General features: G+C 44.7%; 1 protein-coding gene across 3 annotated transcripts in view; it reads left to right on the top strand.

Moving 5' to 3' along the window:
* LOC142579589 (uncharacterized) overlaps positions 1 to 15,001 on the top strand; it is a 69,386-nt gene extending 54,385 nt beyond the window's left edge. For 2 of the 3 annotated variants that reach the window (XM_075689961.1, XM_075689960.1), the window contains 4 exons: positions 381 to 534; positions 7,336 to 7,460; positions 9,019 to 9,307; positions 14,810 to 15,001. In XM_075689961.1, coding sequence (XP_075546076.1) covers positions 381 to 534; positions 7,336 to 7,460; positions 9,019 to 9,307; positions 14,810 to 14,944 — 703 coding nt within the window. In that variant the 3' untranslated portion in view covers positions 14,945 to 15,001. Of the gene's footprint in view, positions 1 to 380; positions 535 to 1,126; positions 1,154 to 7,335; positions 7,461 to 9,018; positions 9,308 to 14,809 lie in introns of those variants that run through there. The other variant, XM_075689962.1, reaches the window with a different exon arrangement.
* Positions 15,002 to 20,145: the final 5,144 nt, after the last annotated feature.

The following is a 20,145-nucleotide window of genomic DNA, read 5'->3' as shown; positions in this document are numbered from 1 at the left end:
TGGCACATACCATCATACTGAAATGCCAATTAAGCCACGGACAAGCGCCTCTTGACCAAAATGCTAAAGGAGAAAAGAAATGCCGTAATGATGAGCTGCACTCTTCCTAAACACTTTGGGGATGCAAGTTCTCTGATGAGGAGGGCTCGTCCAAAACAGTTAAGGGAATACATATGTCTGGCCATGCCTGAAATATTGTGCGATGTTAAAACTTCCAAGTGGTTATTTTGTTGCTTTTGAACTGTCTCTCAGTCCTGTGACTTGGTGGAATAGTTGCATTGGTGCAATAGCTGCTCTACTATGTGTACCTTAATAAATGTTTTATAGTGACCCATTGTTGCTTCTCGTAAGGCTGTCTGTAGAACTGCACTTTTCTGCAGGGATTCCATATTCGTCAGGACCTATGAGAAGGAAACCATGCATGCATTGGAGCGCCTTATTACTGACCTTGGGCGTGTCGGCATGGCGCTAGTGCAACTTCACCCAAACAGGCTTGTCGAAATCCTGCTGCCTGTCTTCGAGATTTACTCCATGGTGAGCCTGTCTTCTGAGATAATCACTGCGCTTGTCCAACGTGAGATCATGTCCTAAGGCTGACTGTGCAACTTCTTTGGTGCACAAACTTACAATCATGTAGCTTATTGAGTCTTTTAATGACTGCTGCTCTGTAACACCACAATCTTGTCGATTGTCAAAAACGGTGCCCTTGACTCTTAGAATGTTGTATCTAGCTATGTGCATATCAGCCCATATTAGAACAAAGCTTTCTTTGTGGTGTTTAACGGGTTTAGGTACTGTTGTCAGCAATAGTGGTTGGATTGTGGAGAGGACGAGAGGAAGTGTGTGGAGGAGGAAGCTTGGAGGAGAGGTTATAATGTGTGTTTATTGGTTAGCATGAGTGTTGATTCAATATCCGCACATGCAATGCTTCCAGCAATGCCCTTTTAATGCACCCAAAAGCGTCATACAGCTAAACCTGCTAAACAATGCGCCCCGGCGCAGTCGATACTGTTGAAGCATGCTGGATCTATGCCACATGTGATTGTGACCCAGTGGGATATGGTGGTAATGATGATGCCATCATTGGTGATGATAATGATGGCAACTTATTGGCATACCCTTTTAGATGGGGCGGTGACAGTCACCTGCCTGCATGAGTTAACCAGGTATGCTATATGCGTGCTTTTCTATCTACCAGTACTGTGGCTGTTTGGCCGTGCTGGTAAGAAATGACAAAAATCTTTCAGTGCACAACCAGACGATGGCGGTGAAAGAAGGCAGTAGACACCCAAGTGCTGCAACAATTTATTGACACCCAGAAAGCAGTATGTAAAAACCTTTTTGGCCGAACATGATGCAAGCGTAGTGATGATGCAAGTATTGTAACTACTTTGATGATAAAGCAATGGACGACTTGGACACGCAGATATCTCCTAAATTATCAATAATCTGTGCCTCGATAATTTCATGTGCCATTTGGCAGCTGCTTCTCGTGGCAATGGTGCATTCTTGATAGACCAGCACGCAACTCAATTTTTCGCCGGAGTCTACGCTTAGGCCGTAGCTGGAAACAGCGCTAGGATCATTACTAGTTCACACTTCCTAAAATGCACATCAAGAAACCCTCCGCACTTGTCCGCCACATTTCTACGGTGTTCACGGAGGCAGTCGTTTGCACACCTCCCATTCGGACCTATATAAGTCTTACCTCAAGAAACTGGTATGGTGTATGCAGTCGATTCCCCACATTTCACGAATTGATATGTCTCCTGTCTTCTTTCACCATCCTCATCTCGTTGTGTGCTTAAAGTTTTTTTGTCATGGTTCTTTCTACAATTTTTGTGTACATCTCCTTAATCTGTTTTCTCTTCCTCAAAACTTCTCTATGTACCTTGTACTGCTACCTATGCCTGCAACGGATCCGATTGTATCAATCTCTCATTTGCTTTTTTACCACTGATACTCTAAACCTCTCTTGCTAATCTCAGCTGCTGACCGGTTGATGCTTCTGTCCACTTTAAATCCATCTGCTTCTAGAACGTCTACCTTACCTGTGGGTCTCACTGGCAGAATAGTCACATTCCATTAGAATGTGCTGACGTGTCTATGGATTTTCGCTGCAGCAGAGAAATGGCTCATCTTGTTGCGAATATCTGCTCCGGTATGTTTTTGTCTCTAGGCAACCAGCTCGAGCTACAAATAGCAAGGCACTGCCCTTTGCGCTATCGCACAGCTTTCCCCTTCTAATTTCTTCTCATTCTTGTAAAACTGAATGGTCGTTTTTTGTTTCCGTTCTTTGCATCCATTTGACGTAGGAAGCATGAAATAACATAGACAGAGGGAAAGAAAAGCATATAAACCCCCTCTGTTTCTCTCACTTTCTTTTTGATGACTCCTGGTTGTCTATTTACACTTTCAATTGCTTTCTACATGGCTGCAACTTTCTTGACCTCTTCCTCCATTTTATATTTTACACTTTCTAGGTACAAATACTAGTGCACTTTAGCCGCCCATTTGTTGTCTTCCACGTTCCTGAGTGTTTCTTCAAAACTAATTTTGCTCTGCGCTTCTCTGGCTTCAGAAGTGGCCCATTTATGCCTCATTTATGGTTTCGCCATGGGCTCCCAAAGCCATCCGGCCTACCAATCTTTACAGAATGGCATTTGCAAGCGCTAGCGCTAGTATCATTACTTCGTGCCGGGTTCCGCGCACCACTTCATAGTATTTATTGTAGCCCCAAAGTGCTCTATGTTTCATTATTGCTGCCGTCCACTCCCTATTTTTTTTTTAGATTATCTTGGTGGGTGCTTGAGTAAGCTTTTTCTTTGTTTATGTACACACTGAGGTACTTATATTGCTTCACTATAGGTACACCTTGCCGTTGAATTCATACCACGGAATCACTTATATCCTCATTAAAGATCACGATTCCCAATTTCGCTGTGCTAAACCCAAGGCCTAGATTTTGTCGCTGCATTGGCACACATATTTGCAAGTGTCTGTAAGTCTCCTGCATTGTCTACTAGTAGTACCATGTCGTCCACGTACATCAGACCTTCTGTTGCACCCTTTGCTCATTATGAATATAAGATAATCAAACCTCAATTCACTGTTTTCCAGTTGTCCATCTATGCCCTTAACATAAAGTGTGAACAACAATGGAGGCAGAGGACACCCTTGCTTCAGGCCTTGATGAATTTCCACTACTTCATTACATTTTCGGCCTACCCCATACAAATTGTACTCGGCTTTCTCTATATACATGTCCCTCAGCAGCTTCACAAAATCATCATCTGTGCCTTCGTGTTCGAAAATATCCCATAACAATTTCCTGTCTGCGTTGTTGTAGGCTCCCTTAATAGATATCTATTAACGCTATCCATAAAGGTCTATTCCGAGCTACTAAAATCTCTATGCCCAGAGTTAGTACAAACATATCCTCTAAGCGTCTGCCTGGCCTGAACTCGTTCTGTAGTTCCCCCAGTACTGTATCATTCTTCCCTACTCACTTCGGCAGTTCTAATTTTATGGTTTGCCTTGCCATTCTCTATATAGGTCACCGATGTTACTGTAACTGGCCTGTATGAGCTTGTCTTAACCTTAATACTTTTGCCTTTGTGGTTGAGGTTCATCTTGCTTTCACGCCATCCAACCGGAATTTCCTTCTCGTGACAGGACAATAACCAGTACCATCTAGTAGCGGCTTGAAGAAATTAACCAGCACTCGGGTGTGGCCTCTGATATTGCAATGGCATGCCAGTGCAATTTCGGTGTGATTCTATTGTCTTCAGCATGCTATGTCCTCGTATAACAAACTTCAGTACAACAGAATTCTCTATGTAACAAAGTGTTTAACTTTGTTAAATACTTTGCTTAATATAATATTTAATTTTGCTTCACTTCATTGAATGAAGTGAAGCAAATGTGTTTCTCACCAATAGCAGCACATGGCGAATGCATGCTCATTACGAATATTAGATATAACGTAGGTGTTCTTGTGTCGTATATAGCTTTGTTACAATGAGGTTTGACTGTGCCATTCGGGTCATTAGTTGAGTCGACTAGATAGTGCTTCTGCAGGTAGCTCACTTTCTCACACCACCGCTTTACAACATTTTTTTAAAGCAAAGCTGACCTTGCAAGCCCTCCTGTACTTTCCTGATCGTGGCTATACTGGCTGGGTGCTGCGGCTTTCTTGCCGAATTGTTCACAACTTGGGTTACTACGTGTATCACGTCTTGTGGGTTGGCGACCAGGCCTGGGTATATGGGAGGTGTGCAGAATAAATGCCCACTTTTCTTTCCTCTCAATCCTGTGCAGTGCATGCCTCGATACACTAGGAAGCCCATGGTGGAATGGGTAGAACATTGAGCTGCTGTGCTGAGGTAATAGGACTTGAAAGTAACCATTGGGCCAACTTAGGTCACAGGATATGTAAGAGAGAGAGAAGAAACTTTATTAATGAATGGTCCAGCAGTTTTGTTGTGGTGGCCTCAAGTGGCGGCTCGAAGTCCTTGGACTCGGGCGGAATCTTTGGCTTGCTGGATGGCCCAGAGCTGGTCTGCCAACTCTGAACTTTTGAGAGCCACCTCCCAGCGGCGGCAATGCTGATGGAGAAGGTCCCCGGTGGCCCCCGCAGCCGGGGCGGCATCTGGAAGAAACAAGTTCGAGGCTTCCCGTACTGTGGCAACGGCCGCGATTACGGACGCGTCGCGAACGGAGGTGATCTCATTACCGCGGTTGCCTGCACATTCCCTGAGCATGTGTCGCAGCATTGCTCTCTGTCCGCAAGCTTTACAGGCATCTGTCGGATATAAGCCCGGGTAGCAGTGGTGTAGGACGGCGGAGCTAGGGTAGGTGTGTGTCTGGAGCAAGTTACGGCCTCATTCCTGTTTAATTTATCGTGTGGTGGCGGGAATGTGCATCTTTGGAGTCTGTAGTGTTGGGTGAGATTTCTGAACGTGGTCAGGCGATCGCCCATGCCCATTGTGATTCTTGTTGCTGCATTTATGTTGTAGTGTCCCGATCCGGCAGATCCAATGCCCCCGCTCTCGGGGGCGGGGGCGGCGGCCACATAATCTGCTGCGGCTCGGCGTGTGAGACCTCGAGCCGTGGCGTGGGCCGCCTCGTTGCCCGCGAGCAGGACATCGGTGTGTGCCAGGGTACAGAGCAGGAAGACCGTAGAATTTTGGGGTTGCGAGGGCAATGACGAGTCGCCGTCGTCGCAAAATTAGAGTGTGCGGACCGCTTCCCGCGAGATGCGACTGCCCGCGAAGCCGCGGATTGCCGCCTGCGTGTCGCTGATCACGATCGTAGCACTTGGCACCGCGGCCAGTGCTAGGGCTATTGCGGCTTCTTCGGCCTCCTCCGTGTGTCCCGTGGTCACCGTGGCGCTTGCGAGGCACTTACCTGTGCGGTCTACAACCGCGATCGCGTGTGCGCTTCTCTCTCCTTCATATAGCGCAGCGTCTACGTACACCGCCTCGTTGCTGTTGCCAAACTTCTTCTGAAGGTCCCTTGCTCTTTTGTTGCGTCTCGCGGCATGGTGCGTCGGGTGCATGTTTTGGGGTAGCGGCGGGATGATCAGGCGGTCGCGGACCGAGGTTAGAACCGCCATCTTTTCTCCATGCTGAGTGTGGTACGCGATGCCGAGTGACTTGAGGATGCATTGACCTGTCTTTAAATTAGATAATCGTTCGTATTGCACAATGTTGTGCGCCTCGATTAACTCGTCAAGTGAGTTGTGAAGCCGGAGCTCCAGAAACTTGTCGGTGCTTGCGTTGAGTGGAACACCGACTGCCCTCTTAAAAGCCTTTCGTATCATGCATTCGACCTTGTTTTTTTCGCACCCTATCCACTTAAGGTAGGGGGCAACATACGTTATGCGGTTTATCGCGTACGCCTGCACGAGATGGATCGCGCAGTCTTCACGCATACCATTGCGTCTATTCGTGATGCGATGCAAGAGTCAGATCGTGTCATCTACCAAACAACGAAGTCTTCGCACCGTCTCTCCGTTATGGCCATTTGCCTGCAGGTGTAACCCCAGGATTCCAATTTTGTCTACGTGCGGTACAGGAGTACCATCTGCCAATATAATACGTATCTTGGAGTATATGACCTCTCCTTGTGGGTTTGTATATTAGCAGTTCGGACTTGGTAGCCAAGCACTCGAGGCCCGTTCCACGCAAGTAATTCTGGACCGCATCTACTCCTGCCTGTAGCGTTCGCTCGACGTGATCATCACGTCCTCCCCCGGGAACCCAGAGGGTGATGTCATCCATGTATAGACTGTGATGCAATCCTTCTACTTCTGCTAATTTCTCGGGTAGATATGTAAAAGAATAATAATGAATTACATGCCTGATGCAGGAATTGTACCTTGGTTCCCCAGCACAGCAGCCCACTGCTCTAACCATTAGGCCACAATTGTATATATACTTCTAAAGTGAGAATGCCAACTAGCTCTTTGAGATGACTGGGTAATTGTCACATGTTCATGATGACGATGATGATTTCTATACTGTGGCCCACAACTTGGTTAAGAAGCAGGTGGTATGTTTAAAATACATAAGAAGAAATGAATAAGAAAAAAAAAAACGCCGTAGTTGCTCAGTGGCGCCATGGTGCTGGGCTACTGAGCACGAGGTCGCAGGATCGAATCCCGGCCACGGCGGCCGCATTTCGATGGGGGCGAAATGTGAAAACGCCCATGTACCTAGATTTAGGTGCATGTTAAAGAGCCCCAGTTGGTCGAAATTTCCGGAGTCCTCCACTGCGGCGTGCCTCATAATCAGAAAGTGGTTTTGGTACGTAAAACCCCATAATTCTTTTTTTAAGGAAATGAAGAAATATGGGGGCAATATAAGAGTTGTCAGATTGCATGCACGGGTGTTCGAGAGCACATGCTCACGCCAGTTACCTTTGCGCCAAGACGCAGGAATGAAATGGACAAATTTATAGCATTTCATTAACTGCTTCATGAAAGCTTCACTACACATAGGTCCTAAAATGTGCATTGAGTCTATATAGTTCTTTTTTTTTTACTTCTATCTCAGTTACTACTAAAAATCCCATTTGAAAATTCTTGCAGTAGAATGCTTCCTCAGTGGCACTTCGCAGCTCCTGGTGCATAACCAAAATTTGCGGCAGCGCCTGGTCTTTGAATACAATGAAGGCACGGAAGGCAATTTATTGATTGCGTATTTCTGTTTTCCTGACCAGCTTGAAGTGCCCAAACATGCCTACTGTCTCTCTCCTTGTGGTGGGTGAGTTCACAATGGTAAAGCGTAGTGGAAGGCTCACTTCCTGTTTTTTCCTGCTTCTATTTTTCAGAGACTGGAGGTGTTTAGGAAAGCAAGAGTCATAATGCTATGCTTACCCGAGTGGCCATTTGTGATGCTTCCAGTCTTCTCACGTAATCCACTACTCATCGATGGAGTCTGCAAAATGTACTTGAGGTAAGGAGGAAGTGGAGTAGCAAGCAGTTTCTGAAGGAGAGTGACACAAATGTGATATGGCTCTGTGCATATAGTGTGAACATGCAAAGACACATTATAGTATTCATGGAAATGCAATAATACGCTCACAGCGTTCATTACTGAAAGGGAACAATTGTCATCCACCTGAACAGTAGTGCAAAGAAGCAGTGTTTCTTTGGCCAACTCTTAGACAGATGACGATTCTTCTTTCATGAAACTTTTTTAATTTCCACTGAGCTCACTTGGCAGGGTTCATTATTGTATTTGCAAAGTAAATCGTCTGTTGCCATTTGATAGATCGATTATGACTACCACTCAATCAATTTTACTGTGTAATGCTTGGAGTCATCGTTTTTTCTTCCACTTTCAGTTTCTTCTACCTTATCACTAGCACATTTCAATTAACGCAACAAATAATTTCCCTTGTGCTATCCTTAGCTTTATTATCTGTTGTCTTCATATGGTTGTGACTAAGAAACTTTGGGCCCCTTGGTTTGTCCCCCTTCTCGTTGAAGTCTCCAAGATGCAGGGGCCTTTTCCCACTTTTCGAAAACTGGTAGGGCCACTCACACTCAAATAATACAATACCTGTTATCTAAAATTACTGGAGGTAAGGCGCATGAAGAAACTCGCACTGGTAGTCCAACATTGGACGTGCAGCGAGTATTGAAAGAGGTCATGATTGTGCCACATGTTTTAAGAGCATGCTGGCAACATACCTGCCAGTGTTTATGATTTCATTGTGAATTTCTAATTCTTGTAGCTTGTTTATAATTGTCATATTTTGCACCATTGATTTTTCATTTGCGTTCAATTTATGGCAAAAGGGATCTCAACAGAATGCAAATACAATCGCCAACCAATTTTTCGAATACAAATTTTTCACACCTGCTCGATTATTCGTGCCTAGGTGCAGCAGTGTTGCCCACTCATGTGATAAATGTACTGCAACAGCAACTCAAATTTCAGCCGCCATTACGGGAATATTTTTGGAATGAACTTCACAGATATGTCCATTTTAAGGTGAAAGCCTTAAATCTATGTTTCAAAGTGCCGTTGTGAGTTACAGAAAATATCACGTGACCCAAGGAAGGCCAGAAGTGAACCAAAGCATGTCCACCCATGTTTAAGAGATGACTAATGATTAGAAAAGTTAATTCATGATTGATCAGTGATTAGATAAAGGTGGATTAGCATGGACTAATGTGGATTAAGCATGATTAAGGTGAATTACAGTAGGCTTTACAAGGCTCTCGCCTTTGCGTTTCGTAGGCGATCGCTATGGACACGTGGGAATTTTTTTCTGTGGCACTTATCAGTCTTGCTTTGACTGTAGAGCTGAGATATTTCTTAGTGTTTTTAGAGAACCCATTCTGAACTTTTTATTAAGAATAAAGATCCTAAATAATAAAACATTTTGCAGCATTTTCACCAAACTTCAAGTTTATGCTTCGCTTCTAGTGCTTTTTAACTTTATAGGTTGACAGGTTTTTGTCGATCATTGTCTTTCTTTTTTCTTTGTTCATTTTCCTGGCAGCCTGTTGGACTTCTTGGAAGAAGCAAAAGAGCATCTTCCACTGACTTGGTTGAAGACAAAGATCAGCGAGTACAATAACCAGGCGGTCTGGCTGGGTTTGGCACTGAGCGGCGACTGGAAGGGCGCATGTGCTGTTGGCCCGCAGTTGTCTCCAAGTGTCCTGGAGGCGCCGGAGGTTTCTCCCAGTGACAGTTATAGCCCCTTGGCGCTGTGGTGGCAACCTGCGCTTCAAGAACGTATTTCGGAACTTTGTCGTACTCACAACGTGGAGCCCCATGAGATTGTCCTGGTAAGTGGCTGGGATGCCAGCCTAGCATCCCATCGTAGAGCAGTGTGAATAGACAGCATCAGTGTTTTCTTGCACAGGAAGATTCAGTAACATTGGCTTTCGTGTTCTAGTGCAGTTAAACCGTTTGCTTTCTCAGCCAGCGATTTTCCAGCTCCTCAAAGAACGGTTGTTTCTGGCTATTGTTCATAGATGGCAGCACATTGCTCGCTATCTTATACAGTTGTTTTGGGTTTCACACACTAGATGGACATATTTGTTTACACTTTCAGGATTTATTTGTAAAACAATGGAAAGATTCCTGCCTGCCAGACTCCGCTCTGTTATTGTAGCCGTTGCTACCAGAGTACCTGGCTCAAAAAAAATGTGCAGGCTTCCGAGTGGGCTCATTTTTTTAGTACATGCCACCGAAAACTGCAAAGCAGAACCGTTTGATGCTGTGCTTAGTTTTTGAGGGCAAAGTTCAAAAACCCGAGAGGCGTTCTGATTGCAAAAGAATGCAGGAGTGCACTCTCCAGGTTCCTGCTCATTCTAGGCTTTTATTTTGCTCACTTGCTAGTTGTTTATTGCATCTGACGCAGAAGTTGTTTGGGAAAAAAAAATAAATTGGACATTTTGTAAATGTGATGTCTGCACCAGATTTTAAAGTAATTTTCTTATGTGGAACACGAAATACACTGGAACGGGCGAAAGCAAAAGGGTTAAACTTCAATATAACCAAGTCTGTAAAATTGCCAATTTGCTTAATTTTATTGACACTTCGTTATATTGGCGCTGCCATCAGCGTTGCAAAGCGAAGCCTGTGAGCTTTCTCGTCTACTCCACTGCCGCCGTGGCTGATAGTGTCGCTCACAGTGGGACAATGCTGTCATGCAGAGCGCACGCAGAGGGAAGCGAACGCTTCCCTTGTTGCCGCTTGCTTTTAGCTCGTCTCCGAAATTCGAGATTACGCAGCCTCCAGCACTAATGCGTGGGAAGACAGTGCGCGTGAAGCCAAGGCCATCTCAGCTTGCCCATCCGCCACAGATTGCCTCCAACATAGGGCGCACAGGCCATGTATGCACTCAGCCGTGCCGACAGCCTTGTTCAGCCGGGAACAGGCTAGAGGAGGAGACTTGCACCCACTGCCCTGCCCCTACTACCCCTGCCCACTACCCTGCTACACTACCCTGCTACACTACCCCGCTACACCTGCCTCCACTACCCCTGCACTCGGCAAATGCCTCATCATGTTACAGCTTCCTCAGCCCCATGCCTTGCTGACACGGGTAGCAACATGCATGAAGCCACCATGCTTCTTGGCTCACCTTTGCATGCTTTTCCTCGCACTCACAGCACACAGTGCGCTGTAGGATTTTATCACATTTGGACTTTATATAGAACGTGATACAGCAAGAGGGTGCTGCTGCTATGCTGCTCCACTTTAGCTGCCGCTCTCTGTCGCGCAGCACGCTAATTGAGAAGTGCATTCTCAAGCAGCCGCCTGTAATATCAACATTTGGCCCCAGTAGTTGTCATTTAGCATTTCCTCAATATTCCTTTGCAGGAGCGGTAAAATGTCATCATATTGAAATCATGTATAAACACACTTCTTTATATTGAGGTTCTAGTTACATTGTGTTGGTCTATGGACAATAATCTATAAAATGTTAAGTACGTTGTTATACCTACAATTTTATTATACTGAAGTTTCTTTTTGTGGTTCACCTGTATTTGTCTTTATTGACCACTTTAAATCTCCTTCGCTGTTGCCTTGTTATATATTTAATTCTATCTTACTTTTTCTTAACACCAGAAAAACTGTTTGTCTTCTTGCTATAATATAGCCTTGGTCCTCTTATTATGCAGCCAGCCTATCTCATTCTCTCCTCTTGAAACTTAGCTGTATGCCAGTGGCCTAAAAAGGTAGAGAGAATAGTCTAGCATTCCAACCTTGCGCCTGTTAAAGGTGGGCTGGGCACCCAGGACCATCAAGGTAGCATGGGCCCAGCAATCTGGAGCTTGACCAGCAGGGAATGACCCAGGCAGAGATGCAAGATGATTGATGTAATGAGTAACAAAGAACCTTTAATTACATTGCTATGGAGCAGTCAGCTGTACAAGCTTCACGACTGACTGAAAGTGACACGAACTGTCTATTTTGTGGTGCAAGCTGAAGTCGGTTGGTGGGGGCGTCCTTTATGACGTCGTTGGAAAGCCCTCGTCCAGGAGAAGCAGACAGTCAGTTCAACAAATTTGCTAACCGGCACCGCTGCAACAGAGGGAAAGGCACAGCACACACATGCACCCACACGCACACACACTGCAGCCGTGTTCCGTGCTGAAGAGAAGGAGTGAACGCGCACAAAAAGCTTGACCGTCTTGCTCACCGAAAGCAGACGGCACTGGCAAGCCGACACAGCAGATATCAGGGCGTCATGCGTGTCGGGGGCAAGGAGGTGAGAATGAGTGCACAAAGGCGGTCTTCTTTTCGGCGTTGCGGCCTCCTAAGCGTTTATCAATGGTTGCAGGAAGCTTGGCAGATTTCAAACGTTCAGGCTTTCGCCGGCACTTTGGCAGTGTGAAACAAATTGTTCATCACGCAGGCTAGTTGCAACAAGCCTCACAAGAATATTATAATGTACTTAAATGTACATTTAAGAGAAACACTTAGCCACTTTATCATGCTGAGGTATTCTTATTCTAGTAGTATTATTCTAGTAACCAGTGCAAAAACACTGGTTACTAAAGAAGATGAAAGACAGACCTCTCTATGTTGAATGGCATACCTAAGCTGCAGCACCAGTGCACGGGTGTGACATCATGGATTTCAAAGTATATTTTCTCGTATAGTACAACCTTTCAGCACAAAAGAAGTTGTTCAAACTTCCTGTATGTATTCATTCTTTGGCCTACTTAGAATGCAATTTAGTCTTTATTTGTAGGTAAATAATTAACTAAACCGAAGGAGGCAAGGTCAAAATGTGTGATGTCACGAGTAGCTCGTGCAGAAAATTGCATGGAGCGTTGCTACCCCTCTTCTAGTTTTTTGTTTTCTGGCATACCAAGCCTCCACTAATTGTCAGAGTGAGTTTTTAGGGATCTTCGAGATGCAACTTTCCAATGTAGCCTAACTTAATACATTTCTCTTTCTGTGTTTCTTTAACCCCTTTGCTTTGGTCCAATCGGCACTCTACTGCTCATAATGTTCCACGGCGCATATTCCTGCTTCATTCTGCATGTTCCACTTTGTAAGAAAATTGCTCTAAAGCCTGCTTTAAATTTCTGGTTTGTGTTGTTGACAAAAGACTTCTGCATCAGATGCAGCAAAAATGTATAAAAAATGTTTAAACATGCAGGAACCGTGGAGTGCATCTTTGCCTTTTTTGCACTTAGAATGCCTCTTGGACATTTTGACTTATTCCTTGAAAAACTAAGAGCCTCGGAGGGTCCTGCTGCGCAGTGTTTGCCAGTATGTGCTGAAAAAAAAAAATTGCTTGCTTGGGAGCCTGTACACTTTTTTCGAGCCTGGTTCTCTGGTTGCAGCAGCTACAGCAACAGAACGGAGCCCAGCGAGCGGGAACGTTTCCATTGTTTTACTATCAACTTGTGCTGAAGATGTGGGCAAGTACGTCCATCTAGTGCGCAAAACCCAAAACAACTAGTAAATAGCGCTGCCATCTATAAAAGACTAGTTAAAGCATACTTTGAAGAGGCCAAATTTTAGGCAGCTGGTGCACCACTGGCATCCTGAACTTTAGCCTCTTCTGGCCTGCTCACCACCAGACACGGAAGTGAATGGGTGAACATCTCCATGCTGTGTACAAAGGTATTCTCTTTAATCATAAAGAACCAAGTTTCATTCGATATTTCTTTATGTATATCCGTATTTGTTATATCAAGGTGGCATTTTCATTTTCAACCTAGCTTGGGGAGTGTTAGCCAGTGGCCCTCATGACCACTTGGCTGCCTCCAAAATGTGCAAATGACGTAAATTGGTATTTTATCTAATAGTTTTCCCGAAGCCTATCTCACGTGTAGCGAATACCGCATTTACTCATGTAAGACCTGAACTCCCACTTTGCAGTAGGAAAGTTTTGAAAAAAGTTTCGCTTAGCGTCAATCGCATACTCACATTCTCGTTAATAGCTGCAAGCGGCTAAAGGATGGCACTAGTCCGTGTCCGAAAAATTGCTCGGTGACTGTAAATGTGTTTGTAGTCGGCCATCAGTGGTTGCACTTATTTGCATAGCAGTCGGAACATAGTTTAATGATTCAGTGAGTAGCCACATGCCTGACTCGCGTAAGGCCTGTGCCCGGTAAAAATTCAGTAAATTAAATTTAATTTCAGGTCCACTTCTAGAAGTCGACCTTAAAAGGTTGTACTGCTAGCACTGCCTGTCAGTTTAGAAGAATCCTTTTTGAGTTAAAGAACAGGTAGCTCAGTAGCATGCAGATATTGATGCAGACAAGTTTCTTAATTTTGTTCTTGAAGAGCATTCCAAAATAATGGGACCATAAGGACAAGTGCTAATATGTCGTTTACAATGACATCCTTGAAGGAAGCCACAACAGATGGGGTGCAGATGTACACATCACGGCAGGCAGACATAGCTTCAAGATTGTTCAAGGCACAGGGGTCAACATCTTCATCTGCAGCCTTCCTGTGCTCCAAACTAGGGGGAAGAAGCTGTCTTCAACTTTGGGCAGTCTTGAACCTTAAAGGGCTGCGCAAGAGAAAAATTAATAGTTCTATTAGTAAATTACTGTTATAAAATACCCAAAAAGCCACTCTTACCGTGATAAGAGAATTTGCAAGCCAGAGAAGACACAAGAACGAAAGACTGGTGATGCCACTTTAATGTTGTCGCACCAGGTTGCCATGCTGGCATGGATTTTGATGGCATCTGCTTGAGCCTAGTTTCACTGCAGTGTATTGTAGAAGCGCCAAAGATTAAACATAGCAAGCTTCAGGATAACTTACTGAGATGTATTTCAATGGAATTTACTCGGGCCTAGCTAATTTGATATCAGCAAAGGTTCACTACATTGTATTCTAAGAGAGAAGAATTTAACCTAGCAAGTTTCAAGAGCTTTTACTTAGCTGCAATCAACCTGTTCTCATGAAATTACTATAAAAAAAATTTTGAACGACTATTTAATCCTTCCAAACTGATTTAATGCTCCTCTTTAGTGGTCCCTCTATATGTAAGTTTCTGGATGTATGGTCAGACATGGCAGAATTGCCAATGCGGTGGTCATCTTGATTGGAAAAAAGGTGGGTTATCCGAAAATTAGTGTTTCTAATGCAAAACAAGCAGAGTACGGATGAGAATTTTCATCCTGTTGAAGCCGCTGTGGCCCAAAGAAGTTCACGAGAAGGAAGCAGAAGCTGCACACTGGTCGAGGTCACACTTTTGTCCGTGCTTTTGTATCCTGCTCCTTAAGATAGCCCGATGAACCATTGCCCTTCAGTATATGTTTAATTGTGAAATTCTCCATTTTGTTCCCCTTAATTTGTTGCAGATTGAAGACACCTGGCTTGCCTTTATCAATGCCTTGGCAGACTTTCAACCACACACGGCGGAGTTTATGCGGCGGATATCAAAGATGAATGAGCAGTCGAGGGCATCTGCAGCATCAAAGATATCTGCTGAATGACTGCACCTCCTACAGTTTGAGTATTTATTGCACATAAAAGAGATATGCAAAGATTAACTCGTTTCCTCTGTGAATTTTCCATACTATAGTCATCGCTTGGGTGTTGTGTCTATGCCTTCCTTCATCTTTATTTTTGATGTGCTGTTATTAGCCAGGAATATTTTTCCAGTACAGCACGAATTACACTAACTGAGGGCACAAGTTATAGTGTTGTCTTGTTGTGATGGACTTTGTCATCACAACATCAGATGGCTTGAAACATCGCCAAGCCATCGAATCCCTATATACATTCATTGTTTTTTACAGACAACAGCATCATAGTATACCCTATGAAAGGTTCACAGGGAAGTCATGTTATGCTGCCACAGATCTAAGATTTACGGCCATAGATTCCCAGCAAGGATTGCTTTCACGGAAGTTGGGAAGATGTTATCGTATTGTCCATTATTGCCTCCTACATATCTGTTATTGGTTATGCCGCTGTGCAACTACAACAATTTTCATATTACCTTATCTCGTGCTATGCAAGCTTGACACATGGCACTTTCTTTAATTGTAGGAAAACTGGAAAAAAGGAAATGTGTGACAGAACAAAACCAGAGTAAATAATATACGACAGTGCACAACGAGAAATGTGTCAGGATAAAACAAATTGCAACACAGTCCCACTTTAAAACCACTGATCCTTTCTTTTTAAAAAAAAAGAAATAGTCTGGAAATTATTTTTCTTAGTAATGCTAAAGGGGGGGGGGGGGATTGCTGCGCAAACGTGTTTGTAAAAGAACCACGTTCAGCATAAATTCAAGATGAACCAGTGCAGCCAAAACACTAAACATCACTGATGACAGGGCTGGTGAAAAATCAGGGTTCGTCTTATTGCATTTCATTTCAGTGCATTGGAAAGCAGTAATTTGTTGACACTGCATTTGTTGAAGGAATCTATGGTTGGATGACTTATTGGTCCTCATGGCAGCCCCCATACTCATTTGCAAAATGTGGTGTAAACCTGCAGTTTGCTGACGGCACCATTGCTGAAAATGGTGCTGAAATGGTGCTGACCAGCTCCACAGTACTGTGGTACTGTGGAGCTGGTCAATCCAGAACGTTGCCCGTCCAGAACCATCCAAAGCTCCCGGTTCTATCACTGCAGAGATGCTTTGTATCTCCAGAATAGTGGCTAGCTGGGCTTGTTGGTACAAACACATTCTTTAGCAAACAGCGAAAATAACGGGACACCTTTCGGGACACCTGTCATGTACCTCTTTTCTCTGTCCCGTTATTCGTGCTGTTTGCTAAAGAATGTGTACGTTATCTCACATGAGTTCAATTTGTTAAATATGGGTAGTGAATGTCACCAAAGTTAATGTGGCAGAGGCGTATGGCTAGCAGCCGCACACCTTTTATTCAGGTTGCCTTGTAGCCTATGGCTGTCGCAGAGCCCTTATCCACCTTATTGTATAATAGCTGCATGGGGCAGTGCCACACAGATATGCATTAATGTGGATTGTCGTCAATATCAGAATCGTACATGGTGCACTGGGAACTGTCCCAGTGGTATTGCTTGCCTCAAAAATGTGCAATGTCCCAGACATGTGGCCATACTCTGCATGAGTATGCACCCAAAGCAGCGAGTAAACATCGGTTTGCAATTCATGTTCTGAGTAACTTTCAGCAATATTTACTAGGGTGGTGCTTTTTCCAGTTTCGGTAGAAAAAACTGGGTTTTTGCGGGTTGTTTCAGATGCACTCATTCGTATTTTGGTCACAAATCCGCACCGGGGTACTTTCGGGCTTTGGCTCGAGGATTGCAGTGGCAGTCTTCTGTGACTATGTCAAAGGTCAGTGAGACGCCAGCCAGCTATATCGGCGCAATAAGGATTGTTTGAAACGCGCCCCTGGTAACGAACTGGATTTCGACCTTGTTGTGGTTCTTGTGTCTCGTGATGGGGTCAGCATTGTGGCAATTAAGCAATGCCAAACATGACGTCCTGGTCAGAGACCTACCGTCCCTTCATGCAAGCAACATCTTGCTCCTTTTCGGGAGCTTTCTGTTTTGCGGAGATCTGCACGGTGCGGGCTGTGCAATATTCCGTTGATGCATGGCACTGACTTTGCCCATGTCTAGGGATGCCCAAGTGGCTCTGCAATGAACCTTCGAGTGCCTTCGAAGAAGAAACGAAAAAAAAAAAAAACGCCTTCGAAATACCTGATGCTTTAGCAATCTTCATAGATCAGAGCAACATCTGAAACAGTGTCTTTCAATGCTTGCGTGTATGATCTGTTGTATGCAGCAGTGCAACAGCCGAATCTAAAGCAGCATGAAGGACACCTGCCTTGACAGGCTGCTAGAGCAATGTGTGCATGCTGAACTCTTTTGGTGCAATGCTGTTTTATGCAGATATTAGTGTGCCCCATAATTTGGATTTATCTAATGTCACATTTTTTAATGCGGATTGGATTTTTATTTTGTGGAATATGAGCTTCAAGAGCATTGTGCTCATCGTCATATCACGATCATGGTCAGTGTGGTCGCATGTAATATTTAATCGAGGACGGTGTAGGCCTTCCTATACACGATCGAGGCGCTTCCTCACTTTGTGAAAATTGTCTCTGGTGATGAAGTTGCGAGCTTCTTTCCAGGTGTGGTTTTCGAAATCCCGTGAGAGCAGAAGTTTTTTTTTTTTTAATCTGCTATGGTTGACAGGAAGTCAAACTTCTTAAAGCTACATAAATTTGCGGATGCTTGTTTCTGCATTTAGAAGAAACGCACGCCCTCTGCCGTCATGAAGCGTGTCATGTGTCAGCATTGTGTCCTTATATAGAAGTGACACTGCCTTTTAACTTATAGCATTTAAGCTTGAATTTTTCTACCATGCCAAAGGATGTAGAAGTGGTTTTTTGTGAGTGTAATGACAGGTCAAAAGAACCCATGCAGATCCAATGCACTTGTTGGGGCCTGTGCGGAGTGAAGCTTAAGTAAATTGGTCAAATGCTTTACAGCTAATGGTGATGGATACAAGAATGAGACGGGTCGAGCAGCATTGAGAGATTCTGTACTCCTTGTGCCACAGTGGGACATATCCATTCTGAAGGATTGGCCAAGAACAGGCACACCTCCAACGGCACACATCAGAAGGCTAAAAAAAGAAGTAAAGTAATAAACTATTCGTGAATTATAATGAACCAATTTATTAAGATTGATATGCTTTGGAAGATATCTGTGAGCTGACATTATATCTTCATGTATTATGTAGGAAATGTACATTGCGGGACATGCCCGTTCTGGAGGAGCCAGTGGTACATACTGAGTGATGATATCTAAGGAAATAAAGAATATGGTAAATATAATTCACCATTCCTTTAAAAGAGTGATGCACTTTAGAGATGCCTGTGAGCCAGCATTATGTGGCAGTTTTGTGAAGGAAGTTATTTTTCTATAGTTGTTGGCATTATGCAGACCATAGCTGGACATACTTGGTCGGCATAGGAGGTTTATATCAGCCATTTCGTGGGTGCCATCATATAGCTTTTGTATATATATCCACAAATATATTTGGCAACCTAAACACAGCATGATGCAGCAAGATGAAAATAACAAAAAGGTAATAAATGAAACCATAACTAGGCTGATTTCAGAAGCAGTAATTGGAGGGAGAGATAAGGCACCAAGGCAACCAGTAGGTAAGAGAGAGAGAGAAGGGAAGACGGAAAGGCAGGGAGGTTAACCAGACTGAGTCCAGTTTGCTACCTACACGTGGGGAGGGGAATGGGGAGTGAAAGAGGGAGAGAGAGAGAACTTAGGTGTAGGATGTCTATAGTCGGGCACTCAAGTCTGTTGCCCTCAGGTAGCGACAAAGCGCTCGAACCGCTTTCTGGGCCAATGAGCTGTGAGGCCACGCTCCCAAGATCTTCGCTTCCGTAAATGGCCTGTCATCCAGTCTATTCAAGGCACACTGGAGAGTCGCACGTTGATTATCGAAGCGAGAACAGTGGCACAGAAGGTGACTGATGGTCTCTTCACACTTGCACTTAGCGCACATTGGTGAATCCGCCATTCCAATACGATAGCTGTAGGAGTTGGTGAATGCTACTCCTACCCACAGCCGACACAGCAGGGTTGCGTCACGTCGTGGAAGGTTCGCTGGTAATGTAAGGTTCAGTGATGGGTCGAGGCTGTGTAAACGACACTTAGAGTTCTGTGGTGTATGCCAGCAACCTAACGTGATTGTACGAGCGAGACTGCGAAGCTCTCTTGCAGCGTCGACTCTGGATAAAGGTATAAGGAGTGTCGGTGAGCCAGCCTGGGCACGTCGGGCAGCGTCATCGGCGAGGTGATTACCAACGATGCCACAATGTCCCGGCAGCCACTGAAATATGATATCATGTCCTCTTTCAGATGCACAATGGCAGGTTTCGTTGATTTGTGACACCAGCTGTTCATAATTGCCACCTCGTAAACTTCGCAAGCTCTGGAGGTCTGCTTTCGAGTCACAAAATATTGTCCATTTGTTGGGCGGTGCTTTTTCAATGTATTCGACAGCAGCGCGAAGGGCGGCCAGTTCAGAACCTGTAGATGTCGTTACATGGGAAGTCTTAAACTTGATGACGGCCGATTGAGATGGTAGAACAACGGCGCCTGTAGAATTTTCCGAGACGGAACCATCCGTGTAAACATGAATCCGGTTAGCGTATGAAGAATGCAGAAGTTCCAATGTGATCTGCTTGAGAGCCGCGGTGGTCAGGCTAGCTTTCTTCACTATTCCTGGAACAGCAAGGTACACTGGAGGCTTCTTCAAGCACCACATAGGGGATGGCGTTCTTGTTGCGGGTGAGTGCCTCAAAGACAAAGAGTGCCGGTTAGCCGCAACTGATCTGGAGAACGCTGCCTTGGGTCTTTTCTCAGGCAAGCGAGCAAGATGGTGGTCAGGGACTCTGGATATATGGCGAACATGCACCCGGAGTGCGTCGATATCTATATAGGTCCTTATTGGGTGGTCTCTCGCGGTGGCAATTGTTGCCACGGTTGAAGCATTTCGAGGTAGCCCCAGACATGTTCGTAGGGCTTGGCCTTGAATGCTCTGTAGGACATGGATGTTAGTTTTGCTAGCATTGGACAGCACTGGTGTGCTGTATCGCAAGTATCCTAGGAAGAGCGTCCTGTATAGTTGAAGCATAGATGCCACGGATGTGCCCCACGTTTT

This window comes from Dermacentor variabilis, chromosome 4 (genome assembly GCF_050947875.1).
Source record: "Dermacentor variabilis isolate Ectoservices chromosome 4, ASM5094787v1, whole genome shotgun sequence".
In the NCBI taxonomy this organism is placed as follows: domain Eukaryota; kingdom Metazoa; phylum Arthropoda; class Arachnida; order Ixodida; family Ixodidae; genus Dermacentor; species Dermacentor variabilis.
This window is presented reverse-complemented; position numbering and strand designations above follow the sequence as displayed.